The 27,849-nt window shown below is 42.0% G+C and overlaps 2 protein-coding genes across 5 annotated transcripts in view; one reads left to right on the top strand and one right to left on the bottom strand.

Annotated features, from left to right (window-relative positions):
* Nucleotides 1-110: 110 nt before the first annotated feature.
* Nucleotides 111-11,369, bottom strand: casp8ap2 (caspase 8 associated protein 2). 2 transcript variants are annotated; one of them, XM_044105707.1, is made up of 11 exons: nucleotides 11,021-11,369; nucleotides 10,171-10,227; nucleotides 9,523-9,600; nucleotides 9,164-9,264; nucleotides 9,010-9,084; nucleotides 8,594-8,709; nucleotides 6,882-8,467; nucleotides 6,114-6,842; nucleotides 2,217-4,815; nucleotides 1,027-1,126; nucleotides 111-957 (listed from the first exon to the last, which is right to left on the bottom strand). In XM_044105707.1, exons 2-11 carry the CDS (start codon nucleotides 10,193-10,195, stop codon nucleotides 895-897), a joined length of 5,472 nt encoding a protein of 1,823 aa, XP_043961642.1. In that variant the 5' UTR covers nucleotides 10,196-10,227; nucleotides 11,021-11,369; the 3' UTR covers nucleotides 111-894. The 2 variants fall into 2 exon arrangements, with proteins under 2 accessions (XP_043961642.1, XP_043961641.1); XM_044105706.1 differs by having other exon boundaries at nucleotides 6,114-8,467.
* Nucleotides 11,370-11,404: 35 nt separating this feature from the next.
* mdn1 (midasin AAA ATPase 1) overlaps nucleotides 11,405-27,849 on the top strand; it is a 59,794-nt gene continuing 43,349 nt past the window's right edge. For all 3 annotated transcript variants that reach the window (XM_044105704.1, XM_044105705.1, XM_044105703.1), the window contains exons 1-22: nucleotides 11,405-11,675; nucleotides 12,249-12,475; nucleotides 12,592-12,816; nucleotides 14,187-14,294; nucleotides 14,620-14,815; nucleotides 14,895-15,104; nucleotides 17,174-17,305; nucleotides 17,409-17,512; nucleotides 17,822-17,936; nucleotides 18,091-18,260; nucleotides 21,007-21,088; nucleotides 21,231-21,326; nucleotides 21,478-21,590; nucleotides 21,954-22,108; nucleotides 22,213-22,273; nucleotides 22,924-23,135; nucleotides 23,213-23,316; nucleotides 23,390-23,534; nucleotides 24,253-24,349; nucleotides 26,811-26,924; nucleotides 27,063-27,210; nucleotides 27,314-27,421. In XM_044105704.1, coding sequence (XP_043961639.1) covers nucleotides 11,580-11,675; nucleotides 12,249-12,475; nucleotides 12,592-12,816; nucleotides 14,187-14,294; nucleotides 14,620-14,815; nucleotides 14,895-15,104; nucleotides 17,174-17,305; nucleotides 17,409-17,512; nucleotides 17,822-17,936; nucleotides 18,091-18,260; nucleotides 21,007-21,088; nucleotides 21,231-21,326; nucleotides 21,478-21,590; nucleotides 21,954-22,108; nucleotides 22,213-22,273; nucleotides 22,924-23,135; nucleotides 23,213-23,316; nucleotides 23,390-23,534; nucleotides 24,253-24,349; nucleotides 26,811-26,924; nucleotides 27,063-27,210; nucleotides 27,314-27,421 — 3,018 coding nt within the window. In that variant the 5' untranslated portion in view covers nucleotides 11,405-11,579. The remainder of the gene's footprint in view (nucleotides 11,676-12,248; nucleotides 12,476-12,591; nucleotides 12,817-14,186; nucleotides 14,295-14,619; nucleotides 14,816-14,894; nucleotides 15,105-17,173; nucleotides 17,306-17,408; nucleotides 17,513-17,821; nucleotides 17,937-18,090; nucleotides 18,261-21,006; nucleotides 21,089-21,230; nucleotides 21,327-21,477; nucleotides 21,591-21,953; nucleotides 22,109-22,212; nucleotides 22,274-22,923; nucleotides 23,136-23,212; nucleotides 23,317-23,389; nucleotides 23,535-24,252; nucleotides 24,350-26,810; nucleotides 26,925-27,062; nucleotides 27,211-27,313; nucleotides 27,422-27,849) is intronic.

Raw genomic sequence — 27,849 nt, 5'->3', positions numbered from 1 at the left:
ACATTTGATGTGTATAGTTCAGAGAACAGATATATTCATTTTCTCTTCAGTGGATGTCATCATGAAAAAAGAAAGATTCATTATAAAAAACCTCCCATCTGACACAGGCATAAATAAATAAAACTTTATTTTCAGAAAAAGACATGTACAGCATGAAGAATAATAATGCATTCTATTTTGATTTATATAATCAGATGATTTCAACTAGATTCCACCAAGGCACAGACAGTGTGAACAGTCTGCTGATCTGAGTCATTTAATACTTCTCTGCTGCCTTGATTGGACATGTAAACATTTTCATTAGAAACACCAATGCCAGTTGACCAGCATCACACAAAGATTGTTTGCAATAATGACCATATCCATCTGTTTGACAGCAGATGAGTTATTGCTGAGTGATCCTTCAAGTTTCCAGAGGGGATCCACTAACAGGAAAGCATGGAACTTTCCTGAGCTGGAAACTAACTTCAAGTCTGAAGACGGACATTTTCCAGCTGTCAGTTAGAAAACATACTCCTGAGATGTTTTTGATTACTGTACAAATTGATACTGAAAAAGGAATATGCATATAATGTCATGGATTTTCAGTAAGAGGAGCTTAAAACAAAAAACTGTCTCAGTTGGTTAAAAATGAACACAAAAGTAAAACCATTTCCAGACAGTGAATCAAAAAATCAGACATCCTTTAGCTTTCTGTTTTAATTAGCCGTGAATCAGCTCAACAGAGAAAAAAATCCCTCAATAAGAAGCGATTATGCTTCGTTTGAAAATGAAGTCCATGGACCGTAGCATTAGTGTTGAACCAACTCTTCAGGACTCTCCAGAACTTTCCATTTAGAGTTCAATTGTATTGAGGTGGGTGAGATCTCCCTCCATGTCCATAGACTGGGACAATCACATGTCCATCTTCCCCTGCTTCTTAAAAAGCTTCATGAGCTGGTAAAACCTGTGAGCAATCTGAAAAACATCAAAGAGTAAATAACTGCAAACCTTAAATAAAACCCTGAAGACTGAAGACTTGCTCACCTGGCCTGACGGCTTGTTTAGTTTCTCAGACAGTGTGGAGAACGTTTCCCGTGAAGCTCTTTTGGTCTTCAGGAACATCAGAATGGCTCTATCTTCATCTCTGAGGAGAGGATGAGCAAAAGAGACTGAGCATCCTTTCACCATCGGAATGTTAAACTTTCCTACTTGCTCTGTTTGACCAACAGTATTGCATACTGCTTAACCTCTAGAACCCGACGGACCCACCGGTAGAGGTTCCACCGGTAGAGGTTCCACCGGTGGACCCACCGGTGGAACCTCTAGGGTTCTAGAGGTTAAAGGTCAAAGTGTTTCACACTGGCATCTAAGTTCACTGGAACATTTGGATGAAGCACTGGAGGAACAATATAAACAGAAAATACATTTACAAAACTAATCAACACAAGCAAAACTTTTCCTTTAACTTCTAATTCCATCTATGTCCACTGAAAAGGTCTGGGTTCTACATGGAACTTAGGATAATAGCAAATATGCAAATAACATTTATTTATAGAGGTTTTATTTAGTTAACATATAAATGTTTATGTTTTAACTTGGCTAAAAATAAAATTTGGCTAAAAACAAGAAATGTTCACATGATCTTTCTCTGCAAAAGTAAAAGCATTTATTTTCTTCCTAAACACCACTGTATAGTCAACTCGATTCAATCTAGTCATTTAAAACCTATCAAATGTAGCTGACAGAAATTTGGTTTATATGCAGTTAAATTGAATAAAAAATAAAATAAAAGCCAAATGATAAAACTAAGATGTTCATCCAAAATCATTAAGATCTTTAAGTTCCCAGTCATCCCTCCTCCCCAATGAGCTTTCTAGAAAAAGAAACCAACATCAACTCATTTGTATCAGTCACTCAGTATCAGTAACTGTGCTGGAACCAACAGGGTCAGAGGAAATGCCCTCTAATGACCACAGTTACAAAATGATACATTAAGCACTGGAATGCAAAGCTGGTTTGCTTTGTTCTAATGTCCTGTCCAACTTTAATTTGTAATTTATTCAGCCAGTAGAAAATGATCAAAAGCTGAATGATACATTTTTCTACATAAAAAGTGTCAGAATGTTGAGACTTTAACAGAGCCATTGATGGCATGACTGTGGTATGACTGAGTGGACTGGAGTCACGTGAGAAGTGCTTTTATTTCTGTGACTTCAGTGAATCATGCTACTGACCTGGTCCATGCCATCACCACCTCGCCCTTCTTCCTGATGATGTTCTTGGCAGACAGGCTGCTTGGGGACAGAGCTGCTGGGGAAGGTTTCAACTCCTCGTCATTCTTCCTGGATGGAGAAACCTCCTGCAGACTCTTGTCCTCATTTTTACATCTTTTGGCTTTCAGCTTCTCCTGCCGTCTTTTCCGTTTCCGGAGCTGTTCACAGTCCCTGGAGGTTTTCTCTGATGAGCTGCTTGTGTCGATGGTGAGACTCTTTTCTGACTCAGACACCGTGGTCTCCTCTCTGCCCGAGTCATAGAACAGTGTCTTTGATGCTGTAATGTTTGGGCTTAAAGTGACACTGGGGGGACTGGTTTGCTTCTGGGACTGGAGTGGGAATAATTTGGGTGGAGTTGCCTCTACTTGGAGCTGTGTCCTACTGGGATCTGGGACTAGTGAACTGTGGAAAGTTGGTGAACTGGTGTTTGAACTAGGATCTGATGGATCCGTTTCACGAGTGGTTTTCCCAGACTGGGTAGAAGTGTCTTGTCTTGGGTTGGATGGATTGATTCCTGGAGTCTGTCTCTGTCCTTGGGTGTGTGATCCAGAGGTTGGGTTTCCAGTGACACAGAGCTTTTTCTCTGTCTGACCAGCAACCTTCAGACGTTCCTGGGCATCATCTTCTTCGTGTTGCTGATTCTTTTCTATCAGTGTTTGGCTAAATGGCTCTCCAGCAATTAGTGTGCCTTCTGCAGACACATTCATCTGTCGAATCTTTACGATGAAGTGATCATTGGACTTCTCCATCACCAGTGCCTGCATAGGAACGTCAGGCTTGAAGAACAGAGTGCTCCCAGGCGTTTGGGAGGCGGTGCTGTCTCTGGAGCTGCAGCTGGAGTTGTCCAGGGCCAGGTGGATATCCTGCTCTGTAGCGTCTTCCCCATCCAGCAGAGCATCCTCACTTATGTGTGCGCTGATAACGCTGTCTGGGGTGGATACCACATGGATCCCAACGCCTGCTGGCTGGAGGAAGCTGAGATGGCTGTCAGATTTAAGAGGAGATGGAATCGTCAGGGAGACAGCCAGATCTTCAGCTAAAATGGAGTATTTCTCTGCTGCCAAGCTGCCCTGCAGCAGCGCTCTGTTTCCAGACGGAACCTCCAGGAGGCAACTTTCATCAAACAAGGCTGGGTGGAGGGGTATGGGGGTTTTGGTGCATGGGGATGACCTCTGTCTGGGTGAAATACTGGACCAGGTAGCAATGAGTCTAGCTGAAGTATCAGACTTGGATGGCGAGAGGACCTTTGATGGTGTGGCAAAGTTGAGAAATCTCTCTCCATCCTTCCTTGGGGTCCCAACAGCCCAGGCAGTGTTGTCTCCACACATCCCTGTGCTTTCTAACAAGTCTGATCCTTGGAGAAGACACTTGAATATTTCTCCCATCTGAGAGTCTCTGACCAAATTGAATGTCAAACTGGACGCTTGTTGCTCAGTAAGCAGCTCAAAGTCTGTTCTATCGATCACAGAGCCGTTCTGAGGGATCACCATCTTAGTTTTGTCTGGAGAAGAGGCAGCGTTGCTGTCGGACAGGAAGTTGACCGTAGTTTGTGTGTTTATGCGTCCTGGAGGATGTATATGAGTGGCGCCATCTTTTTCTGTGTATGACATACGGATGTCTTTACCTCTGCTGCCTAGTCCGGTTCTGTAAGGGACTACTGCACATGACTTGGTCTGGCCCAGGCTGGGGTTGGGGGGGTGGGACTTGTTCTGTTTACACAGCGGCTTCTTCACTGGAGCCTGCTGAGGCTTGGTCCCCTGTCCACCGGGCCTCTTGTCTTCAGTGGGAGTCCAGACAGCTTGGCAGAGACTCTTCAGTGTTGTCTGGATGTCCATGAGCAAGTAGTCCACTTGGACATCTACAAAGTCCCACAACTTTTGCTTTAGATTGACTGCTTGCTGTTCAAAAATGCGTTTCACTATGCCATTATTAAGCACTTTGCTAAACACAGACGTAATTAGTTTCCTCAGCTTGGACTTCAGCTCCTCGGCATCCCTGCATATCTGGCCAAAGTGAGCACCATCCACAAACTCTAAAAAAGACTTCTGGAAATTATCCATCACACCCCAAAAGCTTTTTTTAGGAAAGGTTTTATGAAGCTTCATGTATTTTTTCCGCATCTCCGTGCGAACCATCTTGAATGTTTCCATTATTTCCTCTACAGTCGAAAAAGATGCTTTGCTTGCTGATGGGCAAACGGTTTTAAAACGACTCCTGGGACTTTGCGTTGAGACAGCAGCTGAATCAAGAGGTTCTTTAGAAGCAACCCGCCGTTCTTCAGATTTTTTTCTTGAAGATGACTGGAGGCTGGGTTTATTCCTGACTGGTTCCATTAACTTTGCCCTCTTGGTGGCAGGAACAGGAGAACTAGAAGTCGCCTCATCACTCTCGCTTAAAATTTCTCCTTCTTCCAGTTCGGTGTCAAAAGGACTTGAAATCTGCTCCGACTCCATGTTCACCATGTCCTGTGCTCCTCGGTTAGCAGGAGAACCTGGATATTTGTTCTCCTTATTAACATCCAACTTCATCAAGTTGGTCTCAGCAGCAGAGGTGAAAAAATCTGGGCAGAAAAGTAAAGGAACTGTCAGTAAATGCAAAGCCAATATTCAAGACTAAGTGAAGAGATTCAGGAACATCGGAGCCTTTGTACAAATCATTACAGTCGTGGCAATCAGTGGCAAGTTACGGTGCAACAAAGTCAATATCATTTTCAGGTATTTTACACATGTAGACATGTACACATTATTGTCTTTAAATTCAACTCAACAAAGTCCAGTGAGACCAAGACCATAATCCTGTTCAGTTTACTACATAAATCACTACAACCCAACAAGTTCAATGTGAGAGAACTAAAGAAAATACAACAGGTCAGTGTCAGCACAAAGACACAGAGGGTTTTAACTCTCTGGGTTTAACAGATAGTGCTGGACACTGAATCTGAGTCTTTAGTGAGAAGTCCACTACAGTAAAACAGCTGGCAACCTGCTGACAGACTCACTGATTGTTTTTTCTCAAAGCTACATCACTGAACAATGATGCACAGCGCCCACCTCACTTATGATATCCCAACCTTTCTCCAACTTAGTTTTCTAAATTTAATTTCCATTATGTTTGTATGGTATTACTGACATGCAAGTACAAATCCGTCTTCCCATAATTCATCAGATCATTATCATTGATGCTTGTATTGGGAAATAAAATGACAAGCTGGAATTGAGTCCAGAAGAAAAAGGATCTAATGGCTCACAGTATTTGTCTTTTTTATGCTTGTACAGTATATTGTTATTTCTATTGTTAATCCTGTTTTTAACTGTTTTTTGTGATGTTATACCTGAATTTCCCTTCTGTGGGACAATAAAGGCTGCTTCTACTCTATTCTACTTCTAAATGAGAAAGTGTTTAGGAACTCTAAAACCAGTATTTGCCAAATAGGAAAAAGAATACAGATTAGATGTGGTTAAGGTTAAAAAGTCACCATCAAAATGGAAAGCAATATAGATATTAACAAAGACATTAAATCAAACCCTATCCACTCCAGTTTGGAGCTTCAAACAGCAGGAGCAAATATTCCAGACCCTTTGTGATTATAGCTGCCACCTGCTATCCTCTCCCTCACAATGAAGACATGAGGAAATGGGGCTCCATGTGAAAAACAGCAGAACTTTGTGGTTTTCCAGTGAGGGGTATTAAAAATATACTTTCAAATAACTAACTCAGATTAAAATACCCTAGAATAAATGTTTGGATCAAGACATGTTGGTGCCATGTCCACATAAATCCAGCTTTACAGGCCAGATAAAGCCTGTGGGACTGAAGGACAGGGCTACTAGGACCATCTGGTTACCAAGCAGACTATACCTTTCTGAAGACTCTTCACATGTCCCAGCTTGCTGTGGACATGGAGGACACCTCTCTTGGCTGTCTGTGCCGGGCTCCTCAGGGGGCTGATGACCTCAGGAATCCTCTTCAGGTTGCTCAGGGTGTGCATCATGGAGTCTTCATCATGAGACAGGACCACAAAACTGGACAGCTCTTTTTTACAGTCCTGGCTGCAAAACTTCTTAGGGGTAATTGTAGCGGGGCTGAGCTCCTCTGTGGTACTGCTGACCTTGGATACCCCAATGCAGTCTACAGAGGAGCTAGGCTGGGGGCTGGAGGTCCTGGGGTCTGTGTCTATCTGGGTCATCGCACAAATATCCTCGGTCAGACTCAGCCCCTTCTGAGGAAGTGAGGTCAGACAGATAGTGCTAGACACTGAATCCAAGTCTTTAGAGCTTTGTGGTTGGCCAATAGGATGGTTGTCCATGGTAACACTGGTAGAAGACGGTTGGCTGGTACCAGGGGATGCAGCCTGGTGACCCCACCCATCTCTGAGTCTGGCTTCCTCATATACCTCTTCAGTACCGTGTGTGTCGTCTGGCTGAGCTGAAGCTGCAGCTTCACTGACTGTACTCTGGGAGAGCCTAGCTGGAGCAGGAGCTTCACCCGAATCAGCTGCAGCATGTTCATGTTCAGCTGCAGCATGTTCATCAGCAGCTGTATGTTCATGTTCAGCTGCAGCATGTTCATCAGCAGCTGTATGTTCATGTTCAGCTGCAGCATGTTCATCAGCAGCTGTATGTTCATGTTCAGCTGCAGCTGCAGCTTGATGAACCTCAGAGGTCAGTGCTTCAGAGCTACTATGTTGCGCCAGGATTTGTGGAGGTGTGTTGTTGGGCTGGGAGCTCTTTGTGACCTCCAGCTGACCTCTTTCAGTTATCCAGCTGTTGGAGATCAGCTCCAGCAGTTCCTCGGGATGTTTCAAGTCTTTGGTTGTGTCTGCTGGACCCTGGGGTGGCCTCCAGAGGGAGCTAATGAGGGCAGCCAGGGGTCTCCCTTGAGATTCACCTCCATTGTTGCCATCTTCCATGTTGGACGTCTGGTTAAGTGGCGCTTTGAACTCCTCCAAGGCTTGCTCTGCAGCATGTCCTGGTCCTGGTTCTGATCCTAGCTCACCCCCATCTACCTCATCAATGACACACATGTTGTCTAGGTTAGGCTGGGAGTTTTCATCAACATCACCCTCTAGTCTTAGCGGTTCCTCTAGGCTGCTATCTCTGGGCGCCGTGTACTTTTTGATTGGTGAAAGAGTTAGATTCAGTGTTTCCATAAAACACAACTTCCTGTTTGAGTTGTCGTTTATAGAAGTATTTGCTTCTGGGCTGGGTTCTTCAGAGGATCTTTTCACATCTCTAGGTTTCGTTTCCCGTCGTCCTTCCTTGGATTCATCAGCCCTCCCCGTCAGTTTATCTCTGTGTTTCTCCCAGTCTCTGCTGCTCTCTTTCTGACTGCTTCTTCTGTGATGCCTGCTCCTGATTTCATCCTCACACCTTCTGTCCACACTTCTCTGACGGTCTCTCTGTCTGCTCCTTTCCCGTTCTCTACTGCCATCACCGCAGCGTTTTGTGGACTGATTTGGAGAGGAGCTTCTCTTGTTCTTTGGACTGGACCAATTATCATATTTGTGACATCTGGGGATTTTTCTGGACTCTGAGCTGCAGCTCCCTACCGACTGCTGACCAGAAACTTTAGCATGCTCTATGGAGCTGGCTTTATCTGTTCTCTGAATTTTCCTGCCTTCTCTTCTGTGTTCAGAGGAAGCTGCAGAGTGAAAATGTTCTTGTGAAGAAGTTTTAGCTCCGTCTGATCGGCAGTGTCTCCCAACATTTTGGTATTTCTTATTTTTGTGAGACTGGGAGTCAAACCCCTTTCTAGTGTCTTTGTCTTCTTTGTAAGCTTGCTTTTGCTCAGACTCCTTGTTATGATGGGAACAGTCTCTAAGCCTCCTTTCTGCTGATTCAGACAGTTTATAACTTTGACCTTTGACCTCTCTATCTCTGGAAGTGCACCCGTCTACTCCAGGCAGTTTTTCAGCTGTTTCATGTCTTTTTGAGCAATTATGAGTTGAGGACTTCATGGATCTGCTGAAATGACAAGTTTCCTTTGAGGTAGGTTGAGGAGCATCTGCTGGAGGAGGCTCCTCCTCAAACTGGGAACTAATAGGAGGAGCAAAATGAGGAGGAGGATTAGGAGGAGGAGGAAGAACAAGAGGACGAGAAGAAGGTGGTGAAAGTGTTCTTGTTGAGGAACAGCTGGAGGAGGCTTGAAAAGATGAAGGTGAATCCTGGGCTTGTTTTATCCGAGGCTGATGATGATGATGAAATCTTTGGACCCTACAAAAAACAACAAATGCTACTTATTGGTGCAAATTACAAATGAATTTAAAAATGTCAATGTCCATCCCAGGGTGCTAGTCTAGAGCACATTCTGATTCCAGGTATTTATAAATTAACACTCACTGCTGAGTCAGCTGCTTGATCTCAGCATCTTTCCGAACAATTTCTTGCCTTGCTGTTCGTAAAAGTGCAGAGATGTTCTTCTTAAGACGATTGTTCTCACTGCTCAACCCAGTATTCTGTCCATGGAAGAAACAAAACAATGTCATTACTAATAATCTTAACATAATAAAGAACACACACTTCTTAAAATGTTGACTTTTTGTGGGCAAAATTAGACCAAAATGAATAATTTCACAAAGTTGTCAACTTTAATGTGACATTTTACCTGGGGGACTTGATTGAAAAACAAACTGAACAAATAAACTAAAATAACATGGTTACATATGTGTTCTGCGTAGGACCTTATTACAAATTATGACATCATGATTTACAAATATTCGCTTAATCTTCTTGCAAAAATACTTGCTGAAACAAACCTGTGTTTCCATCTGCTGTAGTCTTCTGTGCAACTCTTTGATTTGATGTTGGGCTGCTTCAAATCTGCATTTTAACTGCAGAGGGAAAAAAAAGTGAGATGACTGGTCCTGAACAGGAGGGCCTGCAGCTGAACAGGTGACTGCAGCTTGTTACCTCGGTGTATGATGTCTCCCTGTTGTTCTGTTCCTCAGCCACTATATCCTCATAAAGATCCAGTGAGTCTTTCAGCCCAGAACCAACAGAAGGCCACTTTTCTGTAAAACAAGAACAGAATATGCAGAAAAACATGTTTCAGGGTTCCCCCGAGTATAATCTAAGCCTGGTGGGCCACCTTGCTTTATTTGCCCTTGATAAATGTACTTGATAAATCATGAAAATCAAAATTATTAAGTTCATTTCAATTTATCATCTGATGAATTGATTTATTTGTTAATGCGACAGGCCTAGGGAAAACCCTGCAGAACATTCATCAATGTCTTACAAAACAGAATAAAGTGGAAGAATTCCTTTACCAGTGTTGCTGCCAACCCCAGCAGCATCCAGGCCTTCATAGATATCCACAGAGTCTTCATCAAGCCCGGGGTCCACCGCTGAGGGGAAGAACAGGAGGTTTCATAATGGTTCAAACAAAGTATAGCCTGAGCTCAGGCTAATTTATGCACTGTAAAAATATGTCATGCTAAATATGTCTACTCTCTGTCTGAAACATCTAAAAATTTAAAGAATTCTCTTAAATTTTGGAGGAGAGGTAAATACAGAACTTCCATCTTGTATTGTTGTTAGTGGAAAAGAAATACTAGATAAAAATGAGATTCTAAAAAGTTTAATAACCACTGTATTGTTATAACATTTACTTTTCCTCTGCTGTGATTTTTAAACCTTCAATAAATGACAAAAACAGGACTAATTGCCACGTTAGTTTGTAGAACGTGGCAATATTCATAACAATCATCAAATCAGATGAAATATTTCCCAAAGATCAGGAACCAAATAAACTAACTTAACAGTGGCAATTATATAAAATTCATTTGCTTTTTTGTGCTGCTTAGTCCTCTCTTTCACCTTGACAGAAACCAAACTGTTTATAGATTTATATCTGTTCAGTGCCAATAAGTTAAAAATATCACAACAATCCTTGGGAAAAACCAGTTGAGACTTACAGTCAGAGGCATCAAATGTTTCCATTCTTTCAATCTGCTCTGCTTCTTGGTGAGAACCTAGTAATGAGAAACAAAAAGCCATTATTATCCAAAAACTGCTCAGAATTGTTGAAGAATTGTAAAATTTTGTACAATAAAACAGTGTTTAAGATTCTCCACAAAGTCAGTAAAGCGCAACTGCAGGAGCAAACTGCTCTGGAGCCTGACAGGTTCTGGCCTGGTGAGAGGAACAACCAGGAGTCTCCCTCCAAAAAAAAAACAAAAAACCCAAAAAAACTCCGCTCTACAAGATTTAAATTTAATGACAGCTTTTTGACTTTCTTGATCTGTTTTGTTGTTTAATAAATCGTGACAAGGTGGGATCTGTTTTTCATTGTTGTACTTATTTTTAAGTAATTGTGGAGTTTAGTTTGCCCTTCCCTTCCTACTATGACTCTCAGACATCGTTCATGGAAGAAAGCTCAGTTTTCCAGTATTAGCAGGTGTGAGGTTTCATGCAGGTTCAGAAGCTGCAGATGACAGGACTGACTGTAAACAGATAAGATTCTCCGGGATCCGTTACCGTAAAGCAGATTTGGTGTTGCTAAGGTTTCCAGAACGGAACGTTGCTGTCATATAGCAAGGAAATCTTTCCCTTAACATAAACATATCAGCTAAATATCGACCTGTAAATGTTCATACTAATAACACTGATATAAATTATCACTAACAAAACAAGCTTTAGTCACAAAGCCACCGTTAGCAACTATTGTCGCAGCACAGCACAAAAAATCCTTAAACCTTCTTAACTGAGCCAAACACCCACTAAAACATTAGCCGAAACCATCCCTGGAATGTCTGCCTTACTTACCTGAGTTTTCCACTTTGCCTTGTTGATATTTCCAAGACCAAAGTCGCGCCAACACTTCATTAGACAGGAAGTAACGACATTTTCCCGCGGTCTGCTACCAGGGCAGGAGACGCACTGTTGTCAGGTTCCACCAGGAAAAAACTTCTCAAAGTGCGACAAGCTCACAGACTCCAACTCTACAGAGAACCACGGAGCTCTCCGGCGTTCTGCCTTTCCTACCCCCAACAAGAGCAGCGGAGAGCCGCAGGTGGCAGCAGCTGAGCCAGGCTGGCTGACGGCTGAAGAGAACAAGCTGCTCAACTTGCTGGTGACACGGTATCCGGTGCGTCATCAACAGGCGACACAGAGAGAGGGCGGAGGAGCGGAAGTCCACCCGGAAACAGTCATATTTCACCTCACATGTGGATTTTAATAGGAGTAGTGGAAACGTGTTTTGTGTTTTGTTACAGGGGCTCGTGATGACCCGCGCGCTTTGCTTTAATTTAGTATTTACACGTTTAGGAAACTGTCCATAAAGCGCGTGCGCTTGTTTTTATTAGAGCTTGCTCGTGACCCAGTAATGGAAAATCTAGAAGTGAGTCTGTCATCTCTGGCCATCATATCCAGACATGTGGAGAAGAGTCACAACCAGATCAGCCAGTATCTGTCTAAGCAGGTGAGCAGCTGATAGCGTTATGAGTGTGTTTTATTGTTTCCATAATATATCAGAGGTTGTCCTAAACCATGGGGGAGATGTGATCTAGACACATCACCGGCCACTTTATTCGATATACCTTGCTATTACCGTATTGAGCTCTCCCACACTCCCTCCTTTTAAGGTATCAGAAACATTCCATGTTCACAGCCCAGCATCATGCTGTGGATTTACGGACTGCTCAGTCACCTGCTGTTCTGGATGTCATGGTTGTTTTGGAGCTATGGTTGCTCTTCTGTCATCTCTGTAAACCTGAGAGCGCTTTGGCCATTAAAACCTCAGTTTCTGAAAAGCTCAACAACCATGCAATGTACAAAGTCTCTTGAATCTTCTTTCTCCCTCAGTCTGATGCTCACTACATCAAGTCTAGATGTCTGAATACTATGAGTTGCTGTGATGTGATTGACTGATTTGCAGTTATGTTAGCAAAGAACTAAACAGTTAGTTCTTGTAACTATATGTTATGCACTTCCCTTTGCTTTGTTAAGCCATGAACCTGATGGTAACATCCAACCCAATTCGCTCTCTTTGCAGATCTGGAGCCAGCAGGACAGACAGAGCATTCTGGAGTGTTTGGCTCAGCTCCTCTTGGAGAAGGATTACACTCTGCTGATTGCGCGTCATGTCCGGCCGCTGGTCCTGGACCTCCTGGAGCGCAACGCAGAGAGGGTCAAAGCTGGTGGCAAAATCAACCATGACTTCCATGAGCGTCTGTGCGTGGCCCTCAGTAGACTCCTCAGCATCAGTCCTGATGCGCATGCGTAAGTGATGTCTGTCACGTCCTCCGTCTGCTTCACGCCTTGCAGCCTGATGTAAACTTCCAACTAACTTGACGTCACGGATACTGCTGAATAATCGTTATCCTCTTCCATCCAAGGTTTGCTGTGAGGTACTTCAGCAGTGCCCCGCCAGTGTTCCAGAGGCTGTTTTTCACTAGCGAACAGTCATCTGCGGTCCAGTATGGCCCTAGGAGGATGAAGCTCCGTGACCTCATGGCTGCCACCCTGCGCTTCCTCCAAAGTGACTGTGCTAAGTTTCGGATGCTGTGGGACTGGAGTCCCTGTGTTTCACAGCTACTCACCAGTGATGTCATGGTTCGAGGGTATGGAGCTTCTTTAGCCTCACACTTCTAGTGGTCAAGTCCTTAATCACACCTCATTTTATTGGTGGAAGTGTCTTTGGCATCTGTATCTGCATGTTTGTTCTATTTTCTAATTGAGAACCTTTATGAGTGCTTTTCAAGTACAAGTTCTCAAGTTGCTACTAACAGTTATTTTAGGAATCAAGTATTCTGAAAATCAATCAGACTTTTCCTTTAACCATTTGAGCCTTTTTTATGCAATATTAGAAAATACACTAAAAGATGCAAATAAATAAATAATTAAATTTCTTATGAAATAAGAATTTATTTTATTGCCTAAAATGTAATAACATAGCATTCCTTTGATGAATCTGAAACTAAACCATGCCACTAATGAGTTTTGGGAAAAACATTTTGTAGACAGAAGTGTTCCAATATCTAAAGCAAAATGTATGTATGTTTAGTAGAGCTTTGACCTAATTACCACTCTGAACATGTTGTTTTTATTAGTGGATTGCCAAATAAGCTTACGATTATTTCAGTAATCCAATAAATAATTTCAGCCCTAATGGGCATTTTTTTTTGGGCGAACTGATTACAGTTTTCCGGGCGATCACAATCTTTAAAAACCCTGGCTTGCTGATACTTATTTTCTATCCTGAAAATTCATTAAACATAGCGACAAATTTGCTAAGTTCACTTTGCTGTTATAGCTTAGTAATAGCAATATTCATAAACTGTATTTAGAAAAGGACCATTTACATGAAAGACACCGTTTGGTACGCTGTAACAGATCATAGCAAAAGCTAATTCACATCTGCAGTCCCTTGACAGGTTACAAATATGGATGTACAAGACAATTATAAAATAAATCACAAGATGTAACATTACAAGTTGCTTTCCTTTTGGCATGAGACTTCACCTGCCTTGCCAGTTGGTGGTCAGGCTGCTCCAAGTGGGCGATGGCTACAGTGAAGGTCATTTACCAACACCATTCATTGTGTCATTGCTTTGTTTCTGCTAGAAAATTATCTGCAAGTAAACACACACATTAGATCCATGTTGAGGGACTAAACGGTCACCTGCATGCAGGTTTCATGATCTTCAGCAGAGCAGTGAGTTGCAGAGTCAAACTGAGGATATGGTGATGCTGGGCTGAGATGTATAATGGTGTAACAGGAGTTTACCACATCACAGTTGTATCTATGGAAACCAGGTCAGGCTTTGTAACCCAAAGGCCCCAGAGACATCACATTAAACTTGTGAATTTGAAATGATCCTTCTTGTTTGATGCATTTAATGGAGAATAATGATGGAGAATAAACTAACCCTACACTAGTGCTGGTCCAGACTCTTCCCTTTTCTCTTATTAAACAGATTTTTCCCAACAGGTCCACGGCTCAGTGTTTAGCTCTTGTCTGCCACATGACTGATAATCAGAAAGCCATCTTCCTGAGGAAAGTGCTGTCGAGTGATGAAATTCTGCACATGAAAATGAAGTATGTATAGATTTGTTTTCTGCTTTATTGCTGTCAGATGACTTTGTCTGGCTCCTTTAAGGCTTCCTGTGCAGGCAGCCTGGAGATCTGTTTAAGAGGAAATTTCAGTTTCTACAGCACTCTGTAAATTGTATTTATTTCTAATCACCTGTATAAAAACTACAAATCTTTTTATAAATGCTAGGGAAAAAAGAAAGCTGAACTTGAAACAGAAGGTCTTATTCGGGTTTGTCACCTGCATGCAGGTGTTACGCTGCATGTGTCCCATATTAGAGCAGGACTACATGGTAACTGATGCTTTCTACACTTTGTGCTGTGGGTTCAGAGCTGTGGAGGAGAGTCGGCAGGTGGAGGTGGAGAAAGCTCTGGTGTTAACTAATCAGAGGTCAGTAAAGTGGCACCAGGAGTTCGCCCAGAAGTTCACCAGAGGTCAGGTGGTATCAGAGGACTTGTCCCAGAACGTTGTAGCAGTCTGTGGAGTCATTCTGCCCAAGATGGTTCCGTGGCAGCAGGCTGAGCAGGTGTGTGATCTCCCACACAGAAACAACCACGCCCCACCTTTCAGGGTCTGTTTTTATCCATGTTGGCCTCTGCTTTCAGGTGAAGCCAAGCCGCCTGGTGCTGGTGGAGTCAACGTGCCAGAACCTGAGAAGGCTGGCTCTGGCCATTGCGTCCCAAAAGCCTGTGCTCCTGGAGGGTCCGATTGGCTGTGGGAAAACTGCTCTGGTGGAGCACATGGCAGCCGTCACCGGACATACCAACACTGCAGACATTCTCAAGGTCCAGCTTGGGGATCAAACTGACAGCAAGGTGGGAGACATGACACTCTATCTCAACCATTTCCTGTCAGCAGAGGGAGCAGGGTGTTTCATCACACTGTTCACTCTCAATACATGTTCACCCGTTCAGCTTCCTGCTGTTCTAGGCTTGTTTTCTTCAGCTTGTCTGTGGTCTTTTTTTATTCACTGTCTTTTTATTGAGTTTTTTTCTTTTAATGCATACAGTTTATGAATATAAAGAAGTATATCTAGTTAAAGTGTATCTAACACATACATAAAATAATACACACAGAGAAAATATCCCTCCAAAGTAATCCCATTTAGCCCACCCAGGTCACTGCCCTGTAGGTCCACCCACTACATTCCTATGGAACACAAAAATGGAACACATTTTAATCAAATTAATTAATCTGGAGTATTACTGTATGTTTTGAAATGAGTCAAGAAAGGGTCCCCATGTTTTTTCAAATTTACCTGTTGCGTGTTGAAGAGAACATCTAATTCTTCCCAGTTTCAAACACGACATAAGGTCATATAGCCACTGCTTGTGAGTTGGAGGAGCAGCAGCTTCCACCTGGTCAGAACTGTGCGCCTCGCTATCAGTGAGCAAAATGCCAGGGCCTGCCGTTTAGAGGCTGGTAAAGGCAACCCCTCACCACTGAACCCAAAGAGAGCCAAGAAAGGACCAGGTGTTACCATCACTTCGGCCAAGCCAGACATTGTACGAAAAACATCTGTCCAGAACTGACCAAGAGCGGGACAGGACCAGTACATATGAACTAGAGTGGCTACGGCAGTTTTGCATTTGTCGCAGTATGGGGTGACTTCTGGATAGAAATGAGATAGTTTGCTTTTGGAGAGATGGGCTCTATGCACTATTTTGAACTGAATGAGACAATGGCGCGCACACAGAGATGTTGTATTCACCAGTTTAAGTACAGAGTCCCACGTCTCATCCAGTATAGATATATTCAAGTCTTCTTCCCATGAAGTTTTAAGTTCAGGTGAGGAGGTCTCTTTCATAGTCAACATTTTATTATAAAGCCACGAAACCAGCCCTTTACGAGTCGGGTTCAATAATAGGATGGTTTCCAACAGTGTATGCTTTGGCAGAGAAACTGAGCCTGATAAGTGAGCCTGAATAAAGTTTCTGGTTTGCAAATATCTAAAAAAATGGGATTTAGGCAAACCATATTTATTGCTAAGTTCCTCAAAGGATGCCAAATTCTTCTCTATAAAAAGGTCCTTAAAATAAGTAAGCCCCCTCCGGTGCCACTCTAGGAACACCCCATCCTGAACAGATGGTTTGAAAAAATGGTTAAGTGCAATTGGACTTAGGAGGGAGAAGTCATGAAGTTTAAAGTATTTCTTAAACTGGCCCCATATTTTCAGTGAGTGTTTCACTACAGGGTTCGAAATAGCGTTAAATGACGAGAGTGAAAGTGGGGAACAGAGCAAGGCCGGAATGGATATATTGTTACCACTGCGTAGCCACTCAGTCAGGACAGTCACCCAGGTTGTAGTAGAAATACCAAAACACTGAGCATCTAAGGTTGGCGGCCCAATAATAAAACCGGAAACTGGGGGAGGCAAACCCACCCTGCTGTTTAGGTGTTTTGAGTTGTAATTTATTAAGCCTTGGGTGTTTACCCTGCCAAATAAAAGATCAGAGAGTCAAGTCTAGCTCATTAAAAAAGTATTAGGAATAAAAATAGGTAATGCCTGAAAGAGGTATAAAAATTTGGATAGTATATTCATTTTAATTGAGTTGATACATCCCACAAGGGACATGGAAAAGGGCATCCACTTTGTGAGGGATCCCTTCACTTGGTTCAACAGTTGAATCAGATTCTCTTTGAACAGGTTTTTTTGTCACTGTGATACCAAGGTATGTGAATTTTTGTCTTTCAATTCTGAACGGCAGATTGGCTAAATCTGACATATTGGCTTTATTACCTATTGGGAGAAGCTCATTTTGGTGAGGTTCAGCTTATACCCAGAAATCTGACCAAATTGTGGTCTTTTGTAAAAAGCGAAATGCCATAATAACTGCACAGCACCTGGAATAAAAGAAGCATCAACGGTTGTTTTGGTTTGCAGATGCTGCTGGGAATGTACCGATGCACTGATGTACCGGGGAAGTTTGTGTGGCAGCCAGGAACCCTAACCCAGGCCGTTTCTAAAGGCCTCTGGATCCTTCTGGAAGATATTGATCATGCACCTCTGGACGTGGTGAGTTCAAAGTATATTTTGGCTCTTGACAATTATTTATATTAAATTGGAATGATTTAAGTTCATTTTTGCTGCACAAAATGAAGCTAAATATGTTTTTCAGATTTCTGTCCTCTTGCCTTTGATGGAGAATAAAAAGTTGATGATTCCAGGACGAGAGGATTGCATCGAGGTTGCTCCTGGATTCCAGTTCTTTGCAACCAGAAGGTAAGAATAAAAATACAGCAGTCCTTATAGCTTCGCTTGAAGTAGAAATGCAGGACTTGTCTGGGAATCAAATAGTTTCTTCTTTTTACTTGTTTTTTAAAATAATTTTAAAAATAGTAAACCCTAACTCCCCTAGGCGATGTCAACCAAAACATGTGGGACATTCAGGTTACTGACTGTTGGTTCTGAACAAGTAACAGAAATAACCCCAACCTGTTTGAAATAGACGATATTCTAGTTGAAGTTAGAAGTGCAGATTGTGTGAGTTGCTATGCAGGAGTTCATGTGAGTCTTTCTGTGGACTTGCAGGATGTACTGCAGTGGTGGCAACTGGCACAAGCCTCAGAACTCCCATGCAGCACTGCTGAACAAGTTCTGGACCAAGCTGCAGATGCGTAACATGTCCTACGCAGAACTCAAGAAGGTGAGTGTGGAGAGTTTCACTGTCTGTAGCAGCAGCACATTTAATGCTGCTTCACCTACATATACTGGTCATACAGCAGTGCTATAAATTACCGTATATTGATTTCAGAGATGTCCACTGTCTGTTCCCATCTCAACCTGTCCCCTGCCTGCAGGTGCTCATCCACAGGTACCCCATGTTGGCAGTGGTGTCAGACCGTCTGCTGGACATCTACTGCCAGCTGACCGGTGAGAGACACTCTGAATTGGACACCAGCACAGAGGGACAGCAGGACAAACCTGAGGATAGAAGCACATCGCTGGAGGGCAGAGCTCTGTCAATGAGGTGAGGGTCATTAAACCAGCAACCCCACTGCACCTTGTAAGTCTTGGTGCCTGTATGTGCCCTCACTTTGCTTTACCTTCTACATTCATTCGCCAACCAGAGTTAAAACGTCACTAAACTTACAAGCCCAGTACTATTTTGTGTGACTGAAAAGTCTGAGACTTTGTCTACATATAGCCAGGTTTTTACATATCTCTGTTTTAATCTCATTGTTTTAAAAACACTCAGCACCAGTCTGATTGGCTCCATCAGCCCATCACATTGGTGTCAGGAGGTTAATTTGTATAGACATATAGGTTGAACCACTTTCAAATGCCGTATAAGAATATAAAGTTAATAAACGATGATAAGAGATTGGTGTTTGGGAATTGTGTCAAAGCAAGTATGTGGATGTATTGCTTCTTTATTTGTCACAGACTATATAACTCATGGGACCCAAAGTTTCATATTGAGTTTCCTAAAATCTCCAGTTTGGTTGGAGCTTTTATAAATAATAATAATTTCAAGTGATATTAAACTGAGTTTTTGTTTGGACGAAAGACCAAGACGTGCAAAAATATATTGTTTTACCAGATATGTGTCTGCGCATAGATGAGGCCAAAAATATAGCAACAAAGTTTCTAAGTTCACAGCAGTGGGTGACTCTTGTTAGCAGCACACATTTATGTGTGACCTGGTGCTAACAGTCAGCCCTCTCTCATTGCAGAGCAATAAAGGACAATGTCTGATGTTCAGATCTTTACAGAGTTAGATAAAATCAGTGGATAAGGTCCGTTTCACATCTAGGTATCAACCAATGACGATTTCCCCAAATTAAGAAAATCTCACCAATTTATCGGCCGGTCGATTGGTAGGTGCTCCCTTAGTAGTATATACACTTAAAGTATTGACATCCTGTTAATAATGTTATAAAATCACCATGATGTCCCCCCAGGCACATCTACCAGACAAACTGAAGCTCAGCTTCTCCGGGTTTAATTACCTTTCTGCGGCTGCAGAGTTCGATACCTTATTGATTGAACTGCTCTGTGGATGATGGGATGGAGTCACCCTTTCTCTGAATCCCTGCTGCACTCACTCACTCCCCATCAGCTCATCATTTCAGTTTTTAGATGCATGTGATTGTTATGCATAGTGTTTTGGGTCATTTAAAGTTCGTGCTGCTGAACAGGACACATTTACTGCAGCACCTTACTGAAGTCAGATCCAGATGTGACCAGCAGGTCCAGGTCACATCTGGATCTGCTGGTCATAATTCCAGCGTTCTCTTCCAGAACAACAACTTTTCAATCAATCAATCAATCAATCAATCAATCAATCAATCAATCAATCAATCAATCAATCAATCAATCAAGTTTATTTGTATTGGCCATTTCAGCAACCACACAGTTCAAAGTTCCATACGTTATAAAAACACAAAACATACAAAGTCATGAAATGCATACTCAACAAATGAAGCATTACATTTGGTCTAGTGCCATTATTACACATCAAAATCTTTATTAATGTGTCATTTATTATGTTTCAAAAGCTACTCTAAACAGGTGGGTTTTTAGTCTAGATTTAAAGGAAGTCAGTGTTTCAGCTGTTTTGCAGTTTTCTGGAAGTTTGTTCCAGATTTGTGGTGCATAGAAGCTGAATGCTGCTTCTCCATGTTCAGTTCTGGTTCTGGGGATGCAGAGCAGAACCTGAGGACCTGAGGGGTCTGGAAGGTTGATACAACAACAGCAGATCTTTAATGTATTTTGGTGCTAAACCATTCAGTAATTTATAAAATAATATTTTAAAATCTATTCTCTCACTGTAAGGACTCTAGAACTGGTGGGATATTCTCTGTTTTCCTGGTTTTAGTAAGAATGCCAGCAGCAGCGTTCTGCATCAGCTGCAACTGGAAGATTGATTTTTTTTAGACAGACCTGTGAATATATACTGTTGCAGTAATCGATATGACTAAAGATAAACTCATGGATTAGTTTTTCCTAGATCTTGCTGAGACATCAGTCCTCTAATCCTGGAAATGTTCTTCAGGTATGAAGAACCAGAAGAACATTTCCCCTTATGGATGTATTGCATATTTCTGTTTTCAATTAAATTTTTCGTATTTCGTATTATTCGTATTATTTATAAACAGAGTGTTTGTGTGAATGAGCGATTGTGTTTGTCTTTGATAGACCTCAGATCAGACTTTGATCCCTCTGGCAGATCTAGATTTTTCAGTGACTTTCCTTCAACCAAGATATTTGTTCTTTAATAGGAAATGAGGTAAAAGCTAAAATGATGTAGAAGATGTTTGAATTTGAGGAGGAAAAACTTTTTATTTACTTTTTTTTTTTTTAAGAATTTTATTTTTTTTTTCCCCACCAGGGGGTCTTTTTTTGTGGGTCTAGTGTCCCTTATATGACAGTAGGCTGACAGGAAGGGGGAAGAATTGGGGGAAAGACATGCGATAGATGTCTGCCGGGTCCGGGAATCGAACCCGCGACGGCCACGTTGAGGACTCAAGGCCTCCAAACGAGGGTTGCGCTATCTCCTACACCACCACATCACGCCCCACTTTTTATTTACTGTTTAATAATAATAATAATAATGGTCTTTCCATCCATCCAAATCATTTCATGACAAAAGCCACTGTATTTATTCCAAACAAGTCAGAAAGAACTCATTGGTTAGTGCATCTCTAGACTGTCACCTAGCAGTTGGATGCTGAAGTTCATCTTTTGTGCTGCTGTGTGTTCCTGCTGATCAGGGACCTGCTGAAATGGTGCGAGCGAATCAGTGTGAACTTTGACAGCGCCTCCCCAGCCACAGCACAGCGAGTCTTCTTAGAGGTCAGTATGCTTTGACCTATTTTTATTCTTTTGTTCAGCACGTCAGCTTGAAAAAGCTGTTACCTCCACAATTTCTCCAAATAAAATACAAAGGTAGTATTGTCCCCAAAATTAAACACTGATGTTTCTGTCTATCTGTCAGGCTCTTGACTGCTTCACAGCCATGCTTTCCCGCCCTGCCAGCAGACTGCGCATGGCTGAGATCATTGGAAGCAAGCTGAACATTTCCAATGAGAAGGTATTTGTTTTGGAAGGATGTTTTTGTTTGGAGAAAAGCCTCACCTTTAGATGACAAGTCAAGATGAAGAGTCGATGGAGTCAGAATGACCTCTGTCCTGTGTGTGGGTGTGTGTGTGTGTGTGTGTGTGCGTGTGTGTGTGCATGTGTAGGCTCAGTACTTCTGCCAGCTGTATCAGCCCGGCGTGTCGCTGACGGAGCTGCAGGCTGCAGTGGGCAGAGTCACTCTACCTCGGCAGCAGGCCGACACCGTGCAGCTGGCCGTGTAAGTGGGACGTGCCCCCCTCTCACCTCATGTCCACTAGGCAGACAGCTGGTTGCTGGTTCAGCTTTCAGCCACAGATAGAACAGGGCAGACCCCTGCTGGGACATTGAATAAACATCAGATTGATTTTAAACTATTCTGTTGTAAACACAGTCATCTAATGGTTCAACCCGAATATCCCCATTGATCCTTCCCCAAAGCTAAAGTGAATGGGTGATAACCTTTGGCCTAGATACAGAGTAAATATTTTCCAATGGCACACTCCTATCAATCAAAACATTATGACTACCCATCCAGTATTGAATAGCTTCTCCTAATGTAGCTCTAATCACAAGCATCATGTTGTTTGTGTGTGTTATCCAGTGTAAGCAGCAGTAAGACATTTGCTCCAACCCAACCCTCGGCTGTTCTGCTGGAACAGCTGGCTGTTTGTGTGGCCAAGGGGGAGCCCGTCCTCCTGGTGGGAGAGACGGGAACAGGGAAGACCTCCACGGTGCAGCACCTGGCCTCAGTCACTGGTGGGTCCACACTGCCTCAGCTTAGCTTCCCAATGACTAAGCTGAGTCAGCTTAGTCATTGGGAAGCTAAGCTCCTCACTGATACTCCTTGTCTGGAATCCCAGGGCACAAGCTGTGTGTGGTGAACATGAACCAGCAGAGTGATACAGCCGATCTTCTTGGAGGGTGAGCAACATATCAGAGATGATTAAACATCATCATCAAGTTGAACTAACAAGTCTTCAGTCACTGGACACACTGTCATGATGATTAGGTCACAGGGGTCAGACATGGAGATTATAAAGTAAAACATTACATTTCCTGTTTTCGGAGGGCGTGGTTTAAGTGATGTCACATCTTCTATTTTGATCATTTGCTGTATCTACCTGTGATTGTAGTGAAGCACCATGGTCAGTTGAGGTTGTAAATGTGCTAGAGAAATAAACTTTGATTTGACTTGAGCATTCATGAAAATTCACTATTTTGATAGCTTTCAATTCTCCATTCCTTATGAGCAAATTGACCAAATGTGAAGTTGATCAATCAAAATATCTAGGGGGGTTTGATCAAATTGTGGAGGCTGTAAACAGGTCAAATGGGGTAAAATGTGGGCTGTCTCAATTTGGCAGGTCTGAATATTTCCCACATTATGTTTATAAAGATATCCTTTAAGATATTTTAAGAATATCTTTAAGATATCTTCCTTTACCTTAAAGGAAAATAAAAAGAATGGAGGTGCTGCAGAATATGAAGCTCCAGTTAGAAATATTAAAGAATACAGTAATGCAGAATGTGGGTTTTTTTATTTCATGTAATTGTGCAACCACTGTATTTAGATACAAGCCAGTAGACCACAGGCAGATCCTGCTGCCCCTGCGGGAGGCTTTTGAGGACCTGTTCTCCCAGACGTACTCCAGGAAGCAGAACCTGACCTTCCTGGGCCATGTACAGACCTGCTTTCGGGAAAAGCGCTGGCAGGATCTGCTTCGACTCATGGACCATGTTTGCAAGTCTGCTCTGGCTAAGGAGCTGCAAGAAAAGCCAGAAGGTAGGGTACCAGAACAAGTAGCAAGCGAGAAGACCTGTGTCACTCATTGACACGCTGATATTTTCTTGCCTGGGCAGATTCCTCTCTGCTGCAGCAGTGGGAGGCTCTGGCATCCAAGCTGAGCCAGACCCAGCTGCAGATCCGAGCCTGTGATACAGCCATGGTGTTTGCTTTTGTGGAGGTAATACCTCTCGTAGCACACACACATTCCTGCTCTTACCACTGCAGCACCTCTTACCATGTGTGTCCTGTAGGGGACGTTGGCTAAGGCAGTGAAGAAGGGCCACTGGATCCTGCTAGATGAGATCAACCTGGCAGCAGCAGAGACGTTGGAATGTCTGAGTGGGCTACTGGAGGGCAGTACTGGCTCTCTAGTCTTACTGGATCGTGGAGACACTGGTGAGGCCAGTCGTCATGTTACTTCTTTGTTTGTTTATGTTACATGCCAATCCACTAGGGGGCACTGTCATACCAGCAGTTCATATGTGCTTGCATTTATAGGAATATAAATGTTATGGGGTTTATACTCTTCTATATGTTATGTGTGTTTCTGTGATGAACATGGTGGAATAAAGTTCACCAAATCCAAAACAGAAGTTATCTTTACTGACTAACACTCAGGACTAGCTGCCAGCAACGTTTGATGAGATCAGTTTCCAACACTGGGGAGTCTTGAAAACACTTTTCTTTCCAACACTGGGGAGTCTTGAAAACACTTTTCTTTCCAACACTGGGGAGTCTTGAAAACACTTTTCTTTACCATTAAGAAAAGTTTCCATCAGTGTTGGAAACTGATGAGATCAGTTTCCAACACTGGGGAGTCTTGAAAACACTTTTCTTTACCATTAAGAAGAAAATGCAGCACATCTACAGCTGCCTCCATCTCCTGCTAGAGGAAAGAGTATGCTGCATCTGGTTGTGGTTCCTTATATCTGACTTTCCTCCATGACACCTTTTATGAATGAACTGATTAAATTGGATACAGTAAGTTCAGCTGTTACCAGAACAACAAAGAAATTGACTTATTAATATGCTATAGTCTGTACTTGGTCTCCAATACATGTGCTGCTGTTCAGGATGATCAGAATGTCACTAATGTCACATGTGTGTATTCCAGAGCACCTGGTTCGCCACCAAGACTTCCGCCTCTTTGCATGCATGAACCCAGCTACTGATGTCGGGAAAAGGAACCTTCCTCTGGGTCTCAGAAACAGGTAAGCTTTCACTATGACTACTGACTCTAGATCAGTTAAGCCTGGAGGCTGAAGCTAACAACTACTGGTCCAAGATGGGCCAAGACCAGAGTGAACGTTTACTATCCTAAAACAACTCCAATCCCAATAACATCAGAACAGTTAATGTGATTGATGTTTTATGACCTTTCAAAATTTTATTATGCAGTTGATGGATGTCTACCCATCAATTGCATGATAAATGCATTTACCCATCCCAGGAGCCTCCTATTCCCAGGAGGAGGAGGCCATGTTCAATACTTGAGCTTCTTGTGTGAAACATTTACTCAGAACAGAACAGAATATGGAGAAAAGATACCACATTATGCTCAGTCTTTCCACATTGTTTACAATGTTTGATTTGCAACTCTTCTAACTTCTGGCAGCAGCAGGCTGTGCTCCACTTCTGATACTGACTTGAGTGTTTTTCTGGCATTTTTCTTTCTGTCTGCCTGCATAGCAGTACTATGTAACAGTTATGGGCTAGGCAGCTAACTGCGGCTACCAAAGCAGCATCAGAAGAGTGTCCTTTTAGGAGCCTGAGGTGTGGAGAAAACAGGAAGCAGTGTTTTTAGTTTTGGTGAATATATATATATATTAAGTGATTTGTATAAAAACAACAATTACAGCAACACGATGAGACAAGACAATTGACTCAGAATAAATTAATCGCAAAATCATTAAGTTCAGAGTTCTTTTCCTTAGCTCGCCATCTTCAGATCCTGATGAGGATCTGATCCAACAGGAAAAAAAAACCCGACCTAAAAGGTCAGAAAATCCATTAAGCATTTTATCAAAATAACAATTATGTACAAACATAATACAAAAAAATAATTAAATTTAAGCATTTAGTTTGTGCAAATTAAACGCAACAATTAGATTTCTAATAATTAGACAAACATTTTGATAATTAGGTTAAATTAACCATAATTTAAATAAAGTAAAACAAAAAATATCAATCATAATTCAAGTTAATCAATTCAAAGGTAAAGTCAAAGTCAAAGTGCACTTCCAAAATATCAATCAAGGAAAATAATAAATTACTTCTCAAATACTCAAGCAGAGTGAGGGAAAGAAAAAAAATAAGTAAATACCTAAGTTTATTGCGCAATATCATATTTAAGTGTAGCTACATTCTGTTCTGATAAATTTTATTTTAAAACTTCATTGCCTCAGCATCAATATAAACGTGTCAGACCATACACAAAATTCAGCAACAGATTACCTTATTAAGAGAGTGGGTATGCTTAGCCACAATCAGATGTGCCAGAATCCCGGTGACATCCAGGTAACAACGCCAATAATTCTAATAAAACAACGCTCCAATGAGCAATCAAACCAAAGTTTCACATGTAAAAGCAACACTGCTTTCAGATAATAAACTCACCAGGCAATCAAATCAGTGGGCTTAAAGATTTTGATGACTCCATGAGGAAGACGCCAACAACAAGCCACAACCACAGTGGAAACAGGTGAGGATCTTTAAACTGCGCGCTGGAGAGTGGCTTTAAATAAGCTAGCGGAGGTTGGGGCAAACAGGAAGTGGGCCCGCAAAAATAAAAGTCCATTACTAATTGCAGGTTACAACTACAACAAGTATTGTTAGCATCTTTGCTGCTGAATAAAGAGTATGTTCATGTGTAAAGTTACTGTTGAGTTCAGAGTAACGTGGAACAAAATTGTCAACTCAGAAGTATTTGAGGGCCACACAATAAAAAAAAAAGAAAAGAAATTGTGGTATGAATTTCTTTTTCTACCAGCTAAGAAACCAGCTTGTTTGTATGGAAGGCGTGTGTAAACCGTTGCAGACAGAGAGTTTTACTGTCTTTGATGAAAGGTTAACAGTTTGCAAATTACTTTAGGTTCATGAAAATAATAGAACCAAATGTAATTTATTCTCGTCAGTAAGAGGAAGATTTGTCTGTATTTCTTTGAAAGAGCCTGCTGTGTTTAGCCAAGTTGATATCTTTGATTAAAAGCAGATTTGGTGCACCAAAGTCTGAATTTGAGTAAAAGTTACTAGTTAGATGTGGTCCGAGTCACTGTGAAACCAAGGAGAAAACAAAAAGCTTCTTTATCAGAAAAAAAACTGATAAAGCAAAAACTTTCTGATAAAGTTTTTGCTACTAACATCTGGATAAATATTCACACTTTTATTCAAACTGGTTATTGAATGGGTTTGGAGTATAGGTAAGGTCAGGGTCATTCCAGGATCCTTACAAAAATGTCTTATTGTAAGGATATTTTTAAAATTAATAATAATTGCCAAAAAGCAAACCAAATGTGTAAATTGTATATTTTGGCCATTCTCCAGTCAAACCAGTTTATAATATTACCACTATAAGCATTTCCAACTTTTAATGTATGAAGGGGAAACAGAGAAGCTGTAGTTGGAAGGTGAAGATGTTTCTCTTTTTTTTCTCATTTTTTCGGACTTGTTCAGATTTACTGAGCTGTATGTACATGAGCTGGAGAACGAGGGAGACCTGAGGATCCTTGTGTCAGACTACCTCAAGTGCTTGAACCCACCCAAGAGTGTCATCAGTGGTATCATAAGGTCAGCCTTAACATGTTATCACAGTTCTTGTTCATTTCCACCTGTTAGTCTGACAATGAACCACTTCAGTCTGCTTTGTTCACTGCAGCATAATCTGCTTTGACTAGATCTCACTGAATTATTGGGGTTGTGCCTCAGTTTCTATCTGGCAGCTCGGCGGGAGGCCTCTTCCCATCTGGTAGACGGGACTGGTCACAGGCCTCACTACAGCCTGCGCACGTTGTGCCGGGCTCTGAACTACGCAGCAGCTAACCCCTGCCTCAGCGTTCAGCGTTCTCTGTACGAGGTGAGGCCAGGTGGCGTACAGGGCTGCTCCTTCTTACGTCTTACGTCTGGGATGGCTGACGTTTGAAAATCTGTTGTGACATTCCATCCACAACTCTTTTCAGGGCTTCTGTTTGAGTTTCCTCACCCAGCTGGACAGGAGCTCCCATCCTCTGGTCCAGAAGCTGGTGTGTCAACACATCCTAGCAGGGAACACCAAATGTCTGAAACAGGCAAGTCTCAAATTGTTCTGCTTATATTTGATCATATCCAGGACCTGCTCAATGGCTAAATAAAGTAAACAAGTCCATATTTGTAGGTATGTACTAATGTGAAAATTTGTGCTGATATTTTTATTAAATTTGGTGTTATGGCCCATAACACACACACACACACACATATATACAGTACAGACCAAAAGTTTGGACACACCTTCTAATTGAACTCAATTAGAAGGTGTGTTCAAACTTTTGGTATATATATATATATATATATATAAACTAGACCACTCCACTGACATTGCTTCTCTTAAATGCTATGCTGTATTACTATCTATGTCACATGGCCAATCCGCTCCCCCTCCTGAAGTGTGGAGATAAGTACCAGTTATCGATATCGGCACATTTTTACTTATCAGGCCGATACTGATGTTAATGCTAAT

The sequence above is a fragment of the Gambusia affinis genome, linkage group LG22, assembly GCF_019740435.1.
Source record: "Gambusia affinis linkage group LG22, SWU_Gaff_1.0, whole genome shotgun sequence".
NCBI lineage: Eukaryota > Metazoa > Chordata > Actinopteri > Cyprinodontiformes > Poeciliidae > Gambusia > Gambusia affinis.
Note: the sequence above shows the minus strand (reverse complement) of the source record. Positions and strands in the feature narration are given on the sequence as shown.